Source organism: Sceloporus undulatus, chromosome 1 (genome assembly GCF_019175285.1).
Source record: "Sceloporus undulatus isolate JIND9_A2432 ecotype Alabama chromosome 1, SceUnd_v1.1, whole genome shotgun sequence".
Classification (NCBI taxonomy): domain Eukaryota; kingdom Metazoa; phylum Chordata; class Lepidosauria; order Squamata; family Phrynosomatidae; genus Sceloporus; species Sceloporus undulatus.
The window spans coordinates 82,933,372-82,951,539 of record NC_056522.1 but is presented as its reverse complement, the minus strand read 5'-3'; the positions used below and the strand labels follow the sequence as shown (position 1 = coordinate 82,951,539).

At 42.3% G+C, this 18,168-nt stretch overlaps 1 protein-coding gene across 2 annotated transcripts in view; it reads right to left on the bottom strand.

The window, feature by feature from the left end:
- CNKSR3 (CNKSR family member 3) overlaps positions 1-867 on the bottom strand; it is an 88,389-nt gene extending 87,522 nt beyond the window's left edge. For both annotated transcript variants that reach the window (XM_042456645.1, XM_042456652.1), the window contains exon 1: positions 738-867. In XM_042456645.1, the coding sequence (XP_042312579.1) occupies positions 738-789 (52 nt within the window). In that variant the 5' untranslated portion in view covers positions 790-867. The remainder of the gene's footprint in view (positions 1-737) is intronic.
- Between the last annotated feature and the right edge of the window lie 17,301 nt (positions 868-18,168).

Sequence of the window (18,168 nt, the reverse complement as noted above, 5' to 3'; positions counted from 1 at the left end):
GCATGTTATGGTAGACTCAAGTCTAGGAAAGCTCAGGCTACCAGTTTCTTTCTTTCAGTTAGTCTCCAAGGGGCTACATCATCATCATCATCATCACCACCATCATCATCACTATCATCATGTTCCCTGCCTGGATCCATGAGGAGAAACGGGTAAGAAATGATAATGGTATTATTATTATTATTATTATTATTAAATGTATTTCTTACCCACCCAGGGATCCAGGGATCTTCCTCCCAGCCTGGTTTAAAATAAAAGTTGGATTCAATAATAATAATTATAATAATAATAAACATTTTATGGTAGACTCAAGTCTAGGAAAGCTCAGGCTACTGGGCAGGACTCAGAAGCAGTTAGTCTCCAAGGTTAATAAGAATAATAAGAATAATAATAATGGTGGTGGTGATGATGATGATGATGAGGTTCCCCACCTGGAGCCATAGGGGGAGGTGGGTAAGAAACTGTTGTTGTTTGTCACCCCAGCTCCCCTCCCCGTGGCTCCAGGCGGTGAACACCAACAGAGCAGAGATCCCAAACTTGAGTCCCTCCACTTGAGGTTTGGGACCTGAGTTCCGCCAAGGAGCCAGGACTCCTTCCATCCGCAGCCGCCCTTCGGAGGAGCAAGGTCTGGAGCCTCTGGGCAGCGCCAGGATCCTTTTGCGCACAGAAAGAAAGAGAGAGAGAGTCAGGGAAGTTTGGGGAGGCGAGGCTGGCAGGGCGGCCAGGCAGTGCCTTACCCTTGGTCCAGTCCACCACTTGCTTGGGGCTCCACTTGGTCACAGGCTCCATGGCGGGCTCCTTCCCCGCCGGCCTCCCGCTGCCCTCTCTCTCTCTGCCTCCACTGGGCTCCTAGTCTCTCGGCCCTCCTCCTCCTCCTCCTGGCCCAGAAGCAGCAGCAGCAGCAGCCGCCCAGGGCCCGCCTCCGCCCAGCCTCCAGCCCCGCCTCCCCTGGCCCTGGCCTCTGGAGTCCATAGGGAAGAAGCATGGGGGGATAGTGGCCCATAGGGGAGCATAGGGGAATATTTGCCCATAGGGAAACATTGGGCAAGTAATGTTTCCCTCTGGGCAAGAATGGTTTCTCCATGGGCCAGTCCTCCTGGCAGTTGTTTGAGCACATCCCACCCCAATGCCCTCCATCTGGAGCAGGGCTCAGCCAGAGCTTTTGGACTTGGGCTTCCAGAGTCCCTGACTGTTGCTCGCCATGCTGGCTGGGGATTCTGGGAGCTGAAGTTCAAAGGAACAAGTTTGGAGTGTCAACAGCCTGACTTGAGGCCTTCCTTTTCCAAGCCGCGTCCTACATTTCAGCCTCCAGGAGGAATCCCCAAAGGTCCTCCTTTCTGGGCAGGACTCAGGGGTTTACACCCCTGCTTCTGAGTCCTGCTCAGAATGCCTCCTGGGGAGAAGGAGAGCCAGCAGAGTGAGAAGTAGGAGAGAAGCATGTTGTAAAATCCAGCTGGTTGTATCCATTTAGGGCTAGGATGCACCGTGAGAGACAAGGAGATTAAGTTGCTGTATATTTCTGCAGACATCTCACTCTACTTTGCAAATCTTATTCCAAAGTAGAAATGTAAATGCATGCACATGTGCACACGCACACACATATTATATTTTCTATTGTACTGTATTATATTAATAAACTGGAAATGTGGACTTTGAACAGAAGGAAAGAAGCAGTTCCCAACTACACCAGTATCTGCCAAAAGACTGTCTTCTGGAGCATCTTAGCAATTCGTCCAATGAACAGTTAAGCCCAGATAGAACACCCTTTCCCCTCCAAACTATATGTCAGTGGCAAAACCTGCACCACAATGAGGCAGATGGATGGAACACATATTCCATAGACTTGAAATGATAAACATTGAGAGTCCTTAAGCAGGATTCTAAAGTCCCAACGTTAAGTGCTAGAGTAGTTCAAAACTTAGAGAAGATTATTTTGCATAAAGAGTATATTCTGTACCTATAAGGTGTGATCCATACCCATAAGAGTGATCAACTGATAGCATTATTTTCTCAGTGGAGTCTCTACAGCAAGCCAGTTCTTGGAGTATAAGAAACCGCACAGTGTCCAGGTTCACCCAATTAATTTAGTTCCAGGAAATTCCTTTCATCCATAGCATCCACAGAATTCTGATTCTGATGTAAAGATTTGCCATACTTTATTGTATCAGATTCCTTTGTCCCTCTTCAGGCAGGTGCTGACTTGTTTGCTTGAGGGTTTTCTTCCTTTTTGTGTATTGCATTTTCTTCTATTTATTAGACATGGCGTCTGTTTAACTGCTTTGATCTATTTGCTGGCTTTAATTAAACTCATTTGACACTGATTTCTGCGTCACCAGACTTAGTTCAGTGTGGATCCACACATAGTAGGTGGACTTTTAGCATGCTCTCCTTACCCAGTGTCCATAAATTCTGTCTGCTGCATCCTCATCATGAGAGCTAGATGTCCTGCTGCCTGCAATGACCAATAGCTGAAGCAAAATTGGGTGGAAATTGTTTTTAAAAAAACTTGGAAGGTCAAACAAGTCAGGAACAAAGCAGTATCATTTCAATGGGGGAAAGTGGTTTAGGTATTAGAAGACCACACACATACTTGTAATTAAAGCATCATAATTAAATCAACAACGAGTGAGACATTCATCATGCATGAACAATGCGTTGTAATGTTAATAAATGTGTTTGAAAGGAGAGAGCTGGCAATATCACCACTTTCCCTAAAGGAAATATGCAGTGGCTTGATGGTTAAGACGCCAATTCTGATGATTGGAAGGTCAGAAGGTTAGCAGTTTGAGGCCCAAATATTCCCATCACTAGTCCCAGCTTCTGTCATCCTAGCAGTTCGAAATGATGCAAGTGCAAGTAGATAAATAGAAACCACTTTGGTGGGAAGGTAACAGCATTCTGTGCAGTCATGCTGGCCACATGACCACCGGAATCATCGTGGGACAATGCTGGCTCTTTGGCATAGTAACGAAGATGGTTATGACTAGGCATTCATGTCAAGGGGAAATCTTTACTTTTACATAGAGAGATTTTGTAGCACCTTTGAGACTAACTGAAAGAAAGAACTTGGCAGCATGAGCTTCTGTAGACTTCAGTCTACTTCCTCAGATGCAAGCTCTCTCTATGTACTGCTTCTATTTATCGTTACTAACAGTTTGCAGGAATTGATGTAAGCTGAAGAAAAAGAATGAAAGTATGAGAATGAAAGAGAAACAACATTTTTTAAAGCAGCTGAAAAAGTGGATTAACAGAGAATCAACTGGGATTGTCTCAACCAAATCTAGTGAATTGGAAGGTGTGATTTTGTAAATAATTACAACCTTTTGGAAATGTAATCAACATCTCTCACTCAAACACACACACAGAAACATTAAGCTGATCAGCTGAAGGTCTTACATTTATTCAAAAACTATCAACTCAGTGATGATAAAACAACTGTCAAACTATTCACCCCCTATTCAGTCTGCTGCTCATCTTGGAATCATTGTAAGGTGGCCATGTGGCCTGCTTTACAGTGGCTCATCCTCTATTTTAAGGGCTGTCCGAATCCATGAAGGTCACCTATTTCTTTCTTTCCAGGATTTATATCCCACCGTTCTCCCACAGTGGGATTCACTCTTCACTCTGGAAACACTGAACAGGCACATCAGTCACTAGGTCATAGTCTTCCTGACTGTCTGTGCTAAGATATATTGCCATCCTACTTAAACCATATCCATTATTTATCCATCCTTGTCTGTCTAAATAAATCAACCAGCTGCTGTAGGCTATATTTCAGAGGAAGGCAATGGTAAGCCACCTTTGAGTATTCCTTGCCCAAGTAAATCCTATGGAATTCATTGTGTTGCTATAAGTCATCAGGCAATTTGAAGACACATAAAGACACATCATCATAATTTCTTATCCACCTTTCCCTATGCATTGAAGTGGGAACTGAATGTTAAAATATAGCAACAAACAGACAAACAACTCAGTTAAAAACATAACACAATTGGTTTAAAGACAATATAAGTTTTTAAAGCATATGTATTTAAAACAATCAATTCATAATTTTAAAATGTATAGTTTAAAAACCATCTTTATAGGCCTGCTGGAAGAGATGGCTCTTCAATGTTTTTTTTTTAAAAACTCAGGCAGTGTATCCAACTGTCAAATCTCATCTGTCAGATCATTCCACAAATTAGGGGTGGCTGAAGAAGTCCTTTGGCTAACAGTTGCCAGGCTAGTCCTTGCTGACTGAAGTAAATGTCCCCCAGACATGAGCGTAGGCATAAAGGGCCACTCTAAAGGACTACTCAAGTTGTTCAGAATGTGATTATTTTTGAAGTGGTTGCTGAGGCTTACAGGATCAGGAACTTCACAGGCAAAAATGGAGAAATGACAACAAAATCAAGTATAACTACCAACCCATTTACCCTGCAAAAGGATTAATACCTGCAAGAGGTTGGGAGGAATAAACTACAACATGGCATATTGCAGCCACAAAACTCACTGGATGACCTTGAGCAAGTCTCAGCCTCAGGGAAAGGCAATGGCAAATCTCCTCTGACAAAATCTTGCCAGAAAATCCATGACAAGGTTGCCTTAGGGTCGCCGTAGGTAAAAAAATGAATTGAGGTACACAACAACAACAACCAGGGTTTTAATAGAAATCTTATGCATGTTTATTCAAAAACAAGCTTCACAGTGTGTCTTAATCCCAGATAAATGTGTTCAGGAATCCAAGGTAAACATGGAGAAGCTTCTTATACAGCTTTGCAACTGAGTCCTTCTGTGGTGCAGATGTGCAGTGCATGTATGTTTACTCAGAAGTAAGTCTCACTATGGGTGAATGGGATTTAAGTGCACGTAAGTGTATAAAGGACTGTAGCCTCAGACACTATTAAATTAAATGTTGTGTTGGATCTAGCTATTTTGGCTAGAAATGATAGGAGCTGCAGTCCAGCAACATCTGGAAGGCCACATGTTGCCTAAGGTAATGATACCATAGATACTTGTTTAGGCATGTTTCCTTTAAAATGTGAAGAGTAACATCTAAGTGTAAAAAATACTCTCTGGCCTCTTAATCAACAAAAGTACAGTATGTCAATCATTGCTTTCTCTAAATCTAAAACCGAAACCTGGCATACCCTTCAAATACCTCAGGCCTCCTTTTTTGTTGACATATTGTATTGCCAACATGTAGAATAACATAACTGAATTATTGCCAAGTTGGGTAGAACACTACCCAGCCACCCACCCCTTCGTCTTTAAGTTGCATCTACTAGATTCTAGGAATTGTTTGCTAACTTCTTGCTGTCCTCATTCACCAAAAATGCTTCTGTAAAGAAGGTCTGTATACCTATGGCACCTCTTACACTCTAGGCTGAAGCTAGTTAAAGGTGAAAATCTTCTTTTAGGGGCAAGGGAGGGGCAGTTAAATGGTACTATGGAATGCACATTAAGTCACTGTAAGCTCCCTACATCTTTGTCTGGATTGAAATACTCATTATTTACAAAAGCTAAGCTAGTATTTAATGCAAATAGTTACCTTAATAAACAGAAAGGCCACTTTCATACCAATAATGCCAGAACTGTGTGCCAGGCAGGGTTCCCAAATGCAAAAGCAAAGAATATTAAATCTTTTTTTTAAAAAAAATGCAAGATCATCATGGTTTCTTCTGTTAAAAGGGTAAACGTGGTGCGGTATAGAAACCTACTGAATTATGGCCACTTGCAGTTAATGGCTTTCATGTCAGTGGAATGGTGAATCCATTCTGGTTTTTAGTCCAAGCTCTAAACCCAAGTTGTTGGACCTATTTGGGGGATAAGAACCAGCAGCTTGGAAAGAGCATTTAAAGTTAGGACTACAACTCAGAGCAGGGTCACCAAACTGCCAACAGTAGCCACTAACCGCCACAGATTACAGTAGGTTGGAAAGGAGAGGGCAAGCAGCTGCTTGTTTATTCTTTGTTTATTAAATTTACTTGAATTTAAGTGTATATGCCAGCTCCTAAATAAATATTATCTCAGCAGCTGATAGAGCAAAGTATTGATGCTATTTTCCAGCTCTGAATCTGATAACACCAGGGGTATGACTTTACACTAGTCCATCATGAGAAATGTGCTCTGGTATTGTAAGTAAGATAGTGGTAAAAGCTCTGGGCCCAAGAAGACCTGGTTTCACATTTACCTTCAACAATGAAGCTCCTTTGCACCAGACATTTTCTCTCAGATTGACCCTCCCGTCTGGGTTATTGCAGTAATAACACTGGAGTAGTGAAAGAACCAGACAACCTTGAGATCATTGAAGGAAAGATGAGATAATAACTAAATTTTAAAATGTCTCTATAAACCCCAAACAGCTTTTCATGGAGAAGACTGCCTACTATTTCTCTGTATGATTCACTACATTTCTCTTATTCTCATCAGGCTTGTTTCAGGCACATACCAGTATTTAACTGAATCTGATTTTATTATTTGGTATGTTTTGACAGCTTACATACTTAACCACAGTATTCTGAGTTGGCTTCAAATGTTGGCAGATGTGTATCAAAAATATTTCTTATGTAAGTATTATTCTTATATAAGTATAATCAACATCTTTGGATGAGACTCAGCTGGTTTTTGTGTGATTGCTATGGGTTTTGGAGAACTATAGCAGTTCATTAGAAAATCCCAATCCTGACCCCTACTGTCTCTTTTTGACTACAGTATAAAACCACATTTGCAAAGGAGAAACATTGTGTTCAGTCTGTGTGTGTGCACACGCACACGCACACACATACGCACATGCACACACCCACACACCTTTGAGTTACCTGTTGGCTTATGGTGAATTTCATAGTTTTTTAAGGCAAAGAATATGCAGAGGTGGTCAGTTTCCTCTGCTGAAATATAATCACTAGTATTTGTTGGTGGTCTCCCTTCCAAATATTAACCAGGGCTGACCTTCTTAGCTTCCAAGATCAAAGAGGATCTGGTGTCTTTAGAGTGCATTTAGGCCTGCTCAGAGTGTGCAGGCCTTGTGAAAAGGAATCCTAATTGCCTACTCAAATCAGTTTATCCCAAATGAATTCAATAAGATCAGAAATACATTAAATACAAATAGAGTCTAACCAAATTAGTTCCTTCCCATTTACACTTAATCTACAGGAAAGGATAAACAGAAGCTTATTCTGGATGGGATGTGACAGAGAGATGTGACTCACAGTGAGTCACAAGAAAAACTCACATCATCTGAGGTGGCCATCAGATTCTGTCTTCTGCAATCAGGTTGCATCTTCCACTCACACAATGAGTCACATTCATCTTCTAGATCAGAACAGGGTGGGTCACTTTTAGCCCTCCAGAGCTCATAAGCCCTAGATAGCATAGACAATGATGGAGACTAATGGGAGTTTTAGTCCATACGGTATGAAGCTTGGATTTATTTACCTAGAACTTCTAGAATCTCCTAGTCAAATTGACCATTGGCTATGCTGCCTCAGAGATTCTACTACTACTCAGGTAATGCATCAAACAATTATATATTCATATTATACCAGGATACTGTGAGGATACAGTAAGGATACTGTGGACAGCCAAGAAGACAAACAAATGAGTTCTAGAACAGATTAAGCCTGATTTCTCCCTGAAAACCAAGATAAGTAAATTGACACTGTTGTACTTTGGTTACATCATGAGAAGGCATGACTCATTAGAAAAAACAATAATGCTAGAAAAGGTAGAAGGTAGTAGAAAGAGAAGAAGACTACACAGTAGATGGATAGACTCAGTCAGTGAGGTCACGAGCCTGAACAGGACAGGGGAGCTTGGAGATTTCTCATCCACAGGGTCATCATGAATCAAGGTTGACTTGAGGGGAGTTAGCAACAACAAATTACACCAGGACTGGGGATACAACATCAGCAGAAGAACCACCATATCTGTTGTTTTCAGCCTAGGAAGAGAGAGAAAGAAGACAGTCAAAACATTTGGAAAAGTGTAAACACACTAAATGCAATTAATGATTTCACTAATGAAAGACATGTCAAGAACGTCCCTGGAAATATTGCTGCAGTTCACTAATCAGGAACTTTGCTGGTGGCATTGTCTATATTCAGCCATACACAGGAGGAGCCAACAAACTCACAGTGACAAAGACAGACCTCTCCACTGCCATGCACACAACACATAAAACAATGCCAGAGCACCTCACTCCATTGTCCCTAGTGGAATGGCAAGCAACCTCCTCATACTACCAATCATCAAGCATCCTGCCATCAGTGGTTCAACCCTCTTATGTTCCCAACAACCACTGTTTTGGATCACAACACACATAAAGGGAGAGTAAGAGAAGGTGCACATCCCAACACCCACATAACTGCTTAGCTGGTAGGACTTGAGAAAGTACAAACAAACCACTAGGAATAAGGGTTTGAAACCCAGCCAGTAGAGCTTGAGAAGTTGTTTTTCGTAAGTGATTTATTCTCATTACTCATTATAGTCAGCAGCAGCTGGCGGCTTCAGTGTCAATGGGCAGTGAATCCACTACACACTTCAACCTACATTTAAAAGAGATGTCCAAAGTGCTGAGCCTATTCTGGGGATAGAGTTCAGCACCAAGAATGCTCTTGTAAAGTCTGGAATAAGCCCTTGAGTGGAATCACCATTCCATTGACATGGAAGCCATCACTTTCTCTTGATGATAGTGTTTGAAAAGTATTGGTAAAATAATACTTGTGTAAAATCCACCAATTCAATGGATACAACATATTCAGTACAAAAGCTTAGTATTATTAGATTTAAATAAAAAAATTGGATTCTCATTCTGCATTACACATTGGCATGGACTACCCAGTGCAATGTGCAAATATCTGTTGGTTAGCACGAATTAAAGAAAGATCAGCCTGCCTTCAAGTGGTTAGAAATAACTCACTTCTTTTAAAAAAGTTTTTGGCATGGTCTATGTGATCTCACTCCTATGTCTTTGCTCACCATTTCCACATACCTTGTATTTTATACAGCCCCTGGTAGGGTTTTTATCTTATCATTTATGTATTTGACAAGCAGTGTACAGATGTGCATTGAGAACAGTAGTATAAAGCAATCTACATAAATAAGTATTACATTTTAATTGTTGTGAGCTGATTTAGGAGAGATTTTCTGCCTGGAAAGCTGGATTAAAATATAATTCAATAAGTGCATCCAAATATTCTTATTATAAGCAACCTTTTGTAAGAAATAGGTCATGGGTTTAGGACTGCTGAGATCTAGTTCTTGCCACCGACACAACAGGCCACACCAGATACTAGGTCCAAGCAAGTGTCCACCCTGATACAAGTGAATGCAGAGAAGGAGTTAAACAATGCAAAGCAAAAATTTTGCTACAGGAATTATAGTGCTGTCTGCCCCCTTCCCCAATATCTTGCCATTTGTTCCTCTGATGGCTGCCTCTGCAACCAGCCCTGGAATAGGTCTTACACAGAAGTTAGACATTTCTGGTTAGTGTTAAGAAAAATCCTTTGGGGGCTCACTGAATCTGCTGTGGATTCCTTGACTGGCAATTTTTGGACCATGACTCTATGATCTTATTGCAATGGAGTGCACGTTCATACACGTTCAACCTGAAAATTTCAGGTTTTCAGCCTAATGAACTGTAAATGCTGGCAACATATCAATCACGTAATTAAATATCATTCGTTATTATCTGAGAGTGGTCATACATTTTATATTCCTCATTCACTAAATGCAATTAATGATTTCACAAGATACACTTTGTCATGTGGATATAATCTATTAATAATCTGTTTTATCACTGCTTAGGTGAATACTTACTACTTAAATGAATGTCTGCATATGCATGTATACATATAAATGATGCATGCATTATTTTCTTCTATCTATATCTAACTATAGACATATTGGAGAGCCAAACTGTAGTGGTCTGTGTTTTGGACTACAGCTTTGGAGACCAGGGTTCACATCTCCACTCAACTATGGAAACTTATTGGGTAGCCTTTGGCAAGTTGCCCTCTCTCAACCTCAGAGGAAGGCATGGGCAAATGCCATCTGAACAAATTCAGTCAAGAACACCCCATTATAGGGTTGTCTTAGGGTCACCATAAATCAGAGATGATGTGAAATAACACAACAATAGACCTATTTCTTAGGTGAGTAACAAACAGAACTTAGTAGTGCAGTTAACAGGCAAAACGTTTTAGGCCTCCCTCAGTGGCCTAATTTATATCTGAGCTTGTAGCCAAGGTGGCAGCTGAGAATACTCCATTGTTAACCATCTTAAGTGGCTGATGTATTGTCATCTAACTTGAGACCATGTAGTAGGGTTAAAGTTCTGAGTCTAGGGATCCAGAATTTTTCCTTTTTATACAATGGAATATTCTAAACTGCTGCCTTGATAAAAGCTCACTTTTATGTTAAACAACTGAGGAAAGCAAAAACCAGATGTTTTGCTCATTAATTTAATTATTATTTTCTGTTTGTTAATCACTCTACTAAATATATATATTTTTTATGATTAACTGCATCCTTCTGAGATTCAGAGCAAACTTGTAAGCAGTGCTGTTTGCTTTTAAATCACCTCTAGATATAGGTATATATGGATATTATTACACCTAAATATCATGCAGACACTGTTAATTGCTTTTCCTGGTCTATGGACTGTTGAAAATGTGCTTTCTGGTCACATGTCTAGCCATTTCATTAACAATATGTTATAGCACAGGGGTGTACAAACTGATGCCTTGGGCTCCACTGTAGCTATACACACATACTAACCAGATGTTGTTTTTTTAGTGCAACTATCCAAATCATCTCACTAATGCATTCCAGCTTTGTTGTTCACACTTCTTTTTGCATTGGAACCGTATTTATGCACATTTCTGCAAATTCTGTTACTCATATGTTTCAGCACTCAAATAAAGATAGAGTCAATGGTGTGGATGTACTCAAAGCACATTCAAGGCATGAAGAGTTTTATCCCGATTTATCCTGGGTCTATTCAAATCAGTTATTCACACAGAGACAATTTAAATCTTATAGGAAAACTCGGAGAAATAACCGAGGCTCCATTCACATTAAACCTGGGTTATTTCCTTGGTGTTCACACTCACCTCAAATGCACTTAATGTATTTTTTTGGGGGGGAGGGGGGAGGCTACCGAAAAACCCACTTAAGATAGGATATTCAATACTAGTTTTTTTCCTGAGTTTTCTTGAAAGATCCACATCAATCCACATCTTTGGCAATATGAATATGCTACCAAATTGATCCAGATTGCCCAGCTGACCCGCCTCTGGCCCCATTGAGCCTTTTCCTCAGAATGCCTGTCTTGGGGCGGTAATGGACTGGATGAGGGAAAACCAACTCAAGCTGAATCCAGGTAAGACAGAGGTACCCGCTATAGGAAGCCTGAATCCAAGAATGGAGTTGTGTCAGCCAGATCACACTTCCCCTGAAGGATTCTGTTAGCAGCTTGGGGGTGCTCCTTGACTCGTCACTCCAACTGACAGCTCAGGTGGATGCGACCGTCAAGAGCGCCTGCTATCAGCTTTGTCTGATACGCCAACTGCACCCCTTCTTGGAGCCGAGGGGCCTTGAAACAGTACTACATGCACTGGTAACCTCTCAATTGGACTTCTGTAATGCGCTCTACTTGGGGCTACCCTTGTGCCAAGTTCGGAAACTTCAGTTGGTGCAAAATATGGCAGCCAGATTGACCACGGGAACTTCTAGGAATGACCATATAACACTGGTCTTGAAGTCCCTGCACTGGCTGCCTATTAGTTTCCGGGCAAAGTACAAGATGTACTGCGCACCGTCCCGGGGCAGCCGCCCACGGACTAGCTGTTGGACTTTGCTTCCATCCCAGCGTTTCCCGCAGCGGCCCGGAGAGAGCCAAATTGAGGACACCTGGGGAGAAGGCGGGGAAGAGTGCACACCAGTGAGAGAGGTGCGCATAAAAGCCAGGCTGCCTGGCCCTTCTTTGCCGGGCGGTCTTCCCCGGGGTGTCAGAGGTGCGCATCTGCGCACCGTCCCGGGGGAGCCGCCCACGGACTAGCTGTTGGACTTGCCTTGGTACATAAGAACATCTTGTCTCTAACTAGGAACCATGTACGTCAAACTTCCTATATTGAGTGTATTTTCTTGACCCTGAAGGCCAGGGACAGTCTAAGGATTCTGTTGGTTTATCGGCCACCCCGTGCGCTAACAGACTCCCTTAACGAGCTGACACAGTTGGTCTCGGAGCTGCTGTTGGAGTCCCCCAGGCTTCTGGTCCTGGGAGACTTCAACATCCCCTTCATGGCCAACTATGTTCCATCCGGTGTAGCTCGGGAATTCATGGAGACCATGACAGCCATGGGCCTGTCACAACTGGTCTCAGGGCCTACGCATTCTGTGGGTAATACACTCGATTTGGTCTTTTGTACGGACATGGAAATTCCGTGGGTGGAAATATCTAATATTTCCCCCTTGTCATGGATGGATCACTTCCTGGTGGAGGCAAAAATCAAGGCTTCTACCCAGATCCTCCCCGGGGGTGGCGGACCTATTAAAATGGTCCACCCTCGAAGGCTGATGGAACCTAAAAGGTTCCAAGAAGCCCTAGAGGGGTATACGGTTGGAACCGACGGCAACTCTGTTGATGCCCTGACTGACATCTGGGATACTAATCTCTCCAGGGCTATACACAGTATCGCTCCCAAGCGCTCTCTCAGACCTGCTTCCAAAAGGAAGCCCTGGTATACGGAAGATCTCCGGGCAAGGAAGTGGTTTCTGCGACAGCTAGAGCACCGCTGGTGGAAACACCAGCGCTTATCCGACCAGACTCTCCTGGACCATCTTTTGAAGGACTACGGAGAGGCGATACGTGCAGCTAAGAATTCGTTCTATGGTGCACATGTCGCGTCCGCGGAGTCGCGTCCGGCAGAGTTGTTCAGGGTTGTGAGGGAGCTAACTCAGCTCCCTCCTGCCCCGAACCAGATCCTTGAACCTTCTAAGGCCTGCTGCGACCAATTTAACAACTTCTTCGCGGATAAAATCTCTCAGATAAGCAAAGGTCTCGATGCCAGTATTAGAGCAGAAACCATTCTGTCTCCCATGCTTTTTAACATTTACATGAAACCGCTGGGAGAGATCATCCGGAGACATGGGGCGTGGGGTTATCAGTACGCTGATGACACCCAAATAATTTTCTCTATGTCTCCGACTGATGCAGTGACCAGGGATGGCATCTCTCCTCTCATGGCCTGTCTGGAGTCGGTAATGGGCTGGATGAGGGAAAACAGACTCAGCCTGAATCCAGAGAAAACGGAAGTGCTCATGATAGGTTCTCCTGGCCCAGGGATGATGGTGGTTCCACCTGTCCTGAACGGGATCACGCTTCCTGTGAAGGACTCAGTACGCAGTCTGGGGGTGCTCCTTGACTCGTCGCTCCACCTTACGTCTCAGGTGGATGCAACAGTCAGGAGCACCTGTTATCAGCTTCGGCTGATACTCCAGCAGCGCCCCTACCTGGGCCGGAGGGACCTTGAAACAGTAGTACACGCTCTGGTAACCTCTCGGTTGGATTTCTGCAATGCGCTCTACATGGGGCAACCCTTGTACCATACCCGGAAGCTGCAATTGGTGCAGAATATGGAAGCAAGACTGGTCACTAATACACCTAGGACCAGCCACATAACACCGGTCTTAAAAGACTTGCATTGGCTGCCTATTCGCTTCCGGGCGCAATACAAGGTGTTGGTTATAACCTATAAAGCCCTAAATGGCTTGGGCCCAGGGTACTTAAAGGACCGCCTCTCTCTGTACAATCCGCCCCGCACACACAGATCCACCGGGCAGCACCTATTAAGAGTTCCGGAGGCTAGACTAGTCAATACCACCAGAAGGGCCTTTTCCATTTCGGCCCCTACCCTCTGGAACTCGCTGCCCATTGAGCTCCATTCAGCAACCTCCCTGGCCCAATTTAAGAAGGGGTTGAAAACGTTCTTTTTCGAGCAGGTCTACCCCTGATTTTCCTCCCGGAATGCCCTCCCCCCCCCTGTTAGCAGCTGGTGATCTGGCATAAGTTCTTTTATTGTTTTAATTGTACTGTTTTTATTATGCTGCATTGTATCGTTATATTTATTGCTGTTAACCGCCCTGATGTTTCGAAGGGCGGTATATAAATAAAGCTTTTATTTTATTTTATGTTGGTGATTACCTTTAAAGCCCTACATAGCTTGGGCCCAGAGTACTTGAGGGAACGCCTTCTTCCCTATTGTCCATCCTGCACACTAAGGTCCTCTGGAAGAAATCTACTACAGCCAAAAAAATCTAGGCTAACACCTGTCTCCCAGAGGGCCTTTTCTACTACTGCTCCAAAATTATGAAACGACCTGCCGGAGGAGATCCGTCACATTCCCACTCTGACCGCTTTTAAGAAAGCACTCAAGACGGATCTCTTCTGGCAGGACTTTCCAACTTAGTTATCCTCCCCAGATATAGAGATATTTGTCCCCTCATTTGTCTATTCTTCCCCACCTATGTTTCTGCCTATTTTTTTGGTTGTTTAATGTTTTTAATATTTTTATACTATTACTGTTTAATTCTGTTTTAGTACTGGGAATGGGGGGATAGGTCTAGGGTTTGATTTTTTAACTCTGTTGTAATCTGATTATTTTATTCTTGTAACCCGCCCAGATTCTTTGTGATTGGGTGGGCTAGAAATAAATCTTTGTACTGGAAACCCTCCTGAGGCTGCTGGCCACTCTCCAGCAGGGATACTGGCAGTTGTCATGGCAAGGGAGGCTGCCCAGGCATGTGTGAATAACACACAAGGTTAAAATGCTTTGGAGAGATTTGCAAACCCAACATGGGAACAACGATCTGGTATTGCATCAGTACAGCAATCCAAATCTCCTTGGGACAAAAAAGTGAGTGTGAATGTGCCCTGAGATAAATTATCCTGGATTCAGTGGGATTTTTGGCAGCCCCTCCCCCGCATAAAAACCTTAAATCAGATGCATTCGAAATGCATGTGAACAACAAAGATTCAACCCACATTCTACCAGGATTATTTTCACTGTCTGAATAACCCCAGTGAGCAAGTGACCAAGAGAGAGCACATCCTATTTCTGGCAAAAAAGGAAGACCAGCAATGGGTGACTAACCTTCTCTGAAGAAAGCCAGAATTGTGTACTGGGTTAAAAGTTGGATTATGACTCTGGAAACCAAGGTTCAAATCCCTACTAAGCCATGGAAGCCCATTAACTATGGGCAATTCACTCTCTCTCATGTAAGAGAGTCCTACAGTCTGGGAAAAGAAACCAAGATGACCTTCTCTTGTTCCCTTTCCAAATGTACTTATGTATGGTGGGACTGAGAGAAAGTCTTTCTCTGAAGATTTGAAGATTTGGGGACACTCATGTTGATTTCTAATAGCCTGGAACTAAGCTGTATAGAGCTTTATAGGTAATAACCAGCAGTTTGAATTGTGCCCAGAAACAGATCGATATTCTTTTTGGTCTCTGTAACTCACAAAATCAGGATATTGTGTGTTTGAACCTGCTATAGCAGTGGAGTTTTGATAGTAACACCACTCCCTTAATTTGGACCCAGTTTCACAGTTCCTTTTCAACTACTGCAGTATTAGCAGTTAAGTTGGAAACCTCTGTAACTTTACCATGCTTTTTAGACTCTAAACAATTTTCTTCAAACACTTCTCCTTCTTTTTGTCTACCATTTAAAAAATAATAATTTAGTCATTTGTCCTTCCCTCCCAACTCTCCTTATCACCATAACTGTCCATTTCTTTGCCTGCTTCATCTTTCTGACTTCTCAGTTCTGTTTTTCTAGTGTTAAAGAGACCATTTGCTGGCCTATCACCATTGTGGGTCTAAAATCCTGGTCGCTGCAAGGGCAAACTCCCTCTGAACAAATCTTGCCATTTAAAAAACCCTGTGATAGATTTGCATTAGGGTCATCATAAGTCAGAAAAGAGCTGAAAGCACACAACAACAAAACCGGTCATGAAAGCATCCAAGAGCAGCAATTTACCTTTTCAATAGGTTGTGGGCACTTCCTGCATTGTTTAATATTAAAATTAACAATTTTTCAAAATCAGAAATGGATTTCCAAGCACGTTTGGGGTTGTTTCTTTTTCTTTTTTCATCTTCTCTCTCTTCACTGTTTTTTCAAAATATTTTTTCATCACCTGTTGCCAAAGCAGAATTGCAGACATCACAGATGCCTGTTGGTTTAACAGACATGAATGTAAATTAACTGTGATTGAATCACTGTCTGACAAAGTCTATGTAATTAGCTGTGATTAAGACATGCCATTAGGTTAGTGAAAAAAATACGTTGGGGGAGACCAATTGAAGAGCGATTAACAGGTTTGTTAGTTTCACATCCTGTTTGGGTTCATTATTGGAGAGAAGACATAAATGGAGGTAACAAATCTGAAGTAAAATTGCAAAGGTTCCAGCTGCTATTTCTAGTTCAAAACCAAGACTTTGTTGTTATTTGCTGCCATGTTGACTTAAACTTATGGCAATTCCATGCATGTATACCCTCCAACTGTCCTAATTTGAAAGGAACAATCATGATTAATTCTCCGTCATCACACTTTTCAGCAGCTTTTGCATGTCCTGGTTTCTCTCTCTTCCTCTCACTTTCCCCCTCTGTCCTCTTCTTACTTCAGTTGTTGCAAAATGAGTTCAAAATGCAAAAGTCAATTGCCCTAAATTAACTCAAAGGGGGAGAGAGAGTAAGGTGTGGAATCTTACCCTTCCCAGTGGGGTCAAGTGAAAGGAAACTGCTGTAGTTTCTCAAGAAAAACTGGATTAGACTCTGAGATATATGAACACTGGAGGAAAGAATATCAACAATTTAAGATATGCAGATGACAATACACTACTAGCAGACTTGGGATGACTACTGAAGAAAGCCAAGGAAGATAATGCTAAGGTAGATGAAGAAAATAAAACATGAAGATAATGAAAATAATGACCACAGATGATTTATGTAACTTTAAAGTAGACAATTAAGACATTGAGATAGTGAAAGATTTTATATACCTTGGTTCAGCATTAATCAAAATGGAGTTGTAGCCAAGATTTCAGAAGACTAGGACTGAAGGGCAGCTATGAAGGATCTAGACAAGATCACGAAGTGTAAGGATATGTCATTGAACACCAAATCAGAATTGTCCATGCAACTGGATTTTCAATCTCTGTGTATGGCTGTGAAACCTGGACAGTGAAGAAGGTTGCTAGGAAGAGAATCAACTTATTTGAAATATGGTGTTGGAGAAGAAGAGTGCTGAGAATACCCTGAACTGGCAAAATGACAAATAAATGGGTCCTGGAACAAATCAGGCCTGAGCTCTCCATGGAAGCTAATAAGACTGAACTTTGGCCATATCACGAGATAGCATCATTCACCAGAAAAGGCAATAATGCTTAGCAAGGTGGAAGGCCATAGGTAAAGAGGAAGACTATATTGCAGATGGATAGACTCAGTAAAGGAAGCCACAGTCCTGAGTCTGCAAAACCTATTGAAGACAGGGTGGCTTGGAGGTCTCTCACTCATAGTGTCAGCATAAGCCAAAGTAAACCAGACAGCAGTTAACAACAACAACAACAAAACTGCATATGTCTTCTTGCACTCTTCTGTCTAATAAATGTTTTACAAAGCAGATATTACAAAGCAACTTACAGAGGCATACCCTTCAACCATCCCAATTAGACAAGGACAATCCCAATTAATATTTTCTTATCCTACTTTTTCTGCTGCTTTTAAAATGTCCCAGTTTCTCTCTCGCCTCCCACTTCCCCCTTTCCCCTTAGTTTACTTCAGTTGCTACAAACTGAATTCAAAGTGCAAAAGCAGTTTGCCCTCAATGAACTCATTGGGGGAGAGGGGGAGAAGGGGCAGAATCTTGCTCTTCCCAGTAGGCTCAGGCATAAAGCAAACTAATGCAGCCTCTCCTCACTTATCTGTTCTTCCTTATTAATAGCTTTTACCATCTTGACCACACTCTGAGGTTGCTTGGCCACATGCATCCAAGTGTCTGCAAACATGCAGTTTTGTTTACTCACAAGGAAGCTGATGCTGTAAGCTGCCTTGTAGCATCTCATCTCTTAGAATGTTAGGCAGGCAAAAGAATATTAATGTGAAGCTTTACAACTCTTTCATTGTTTT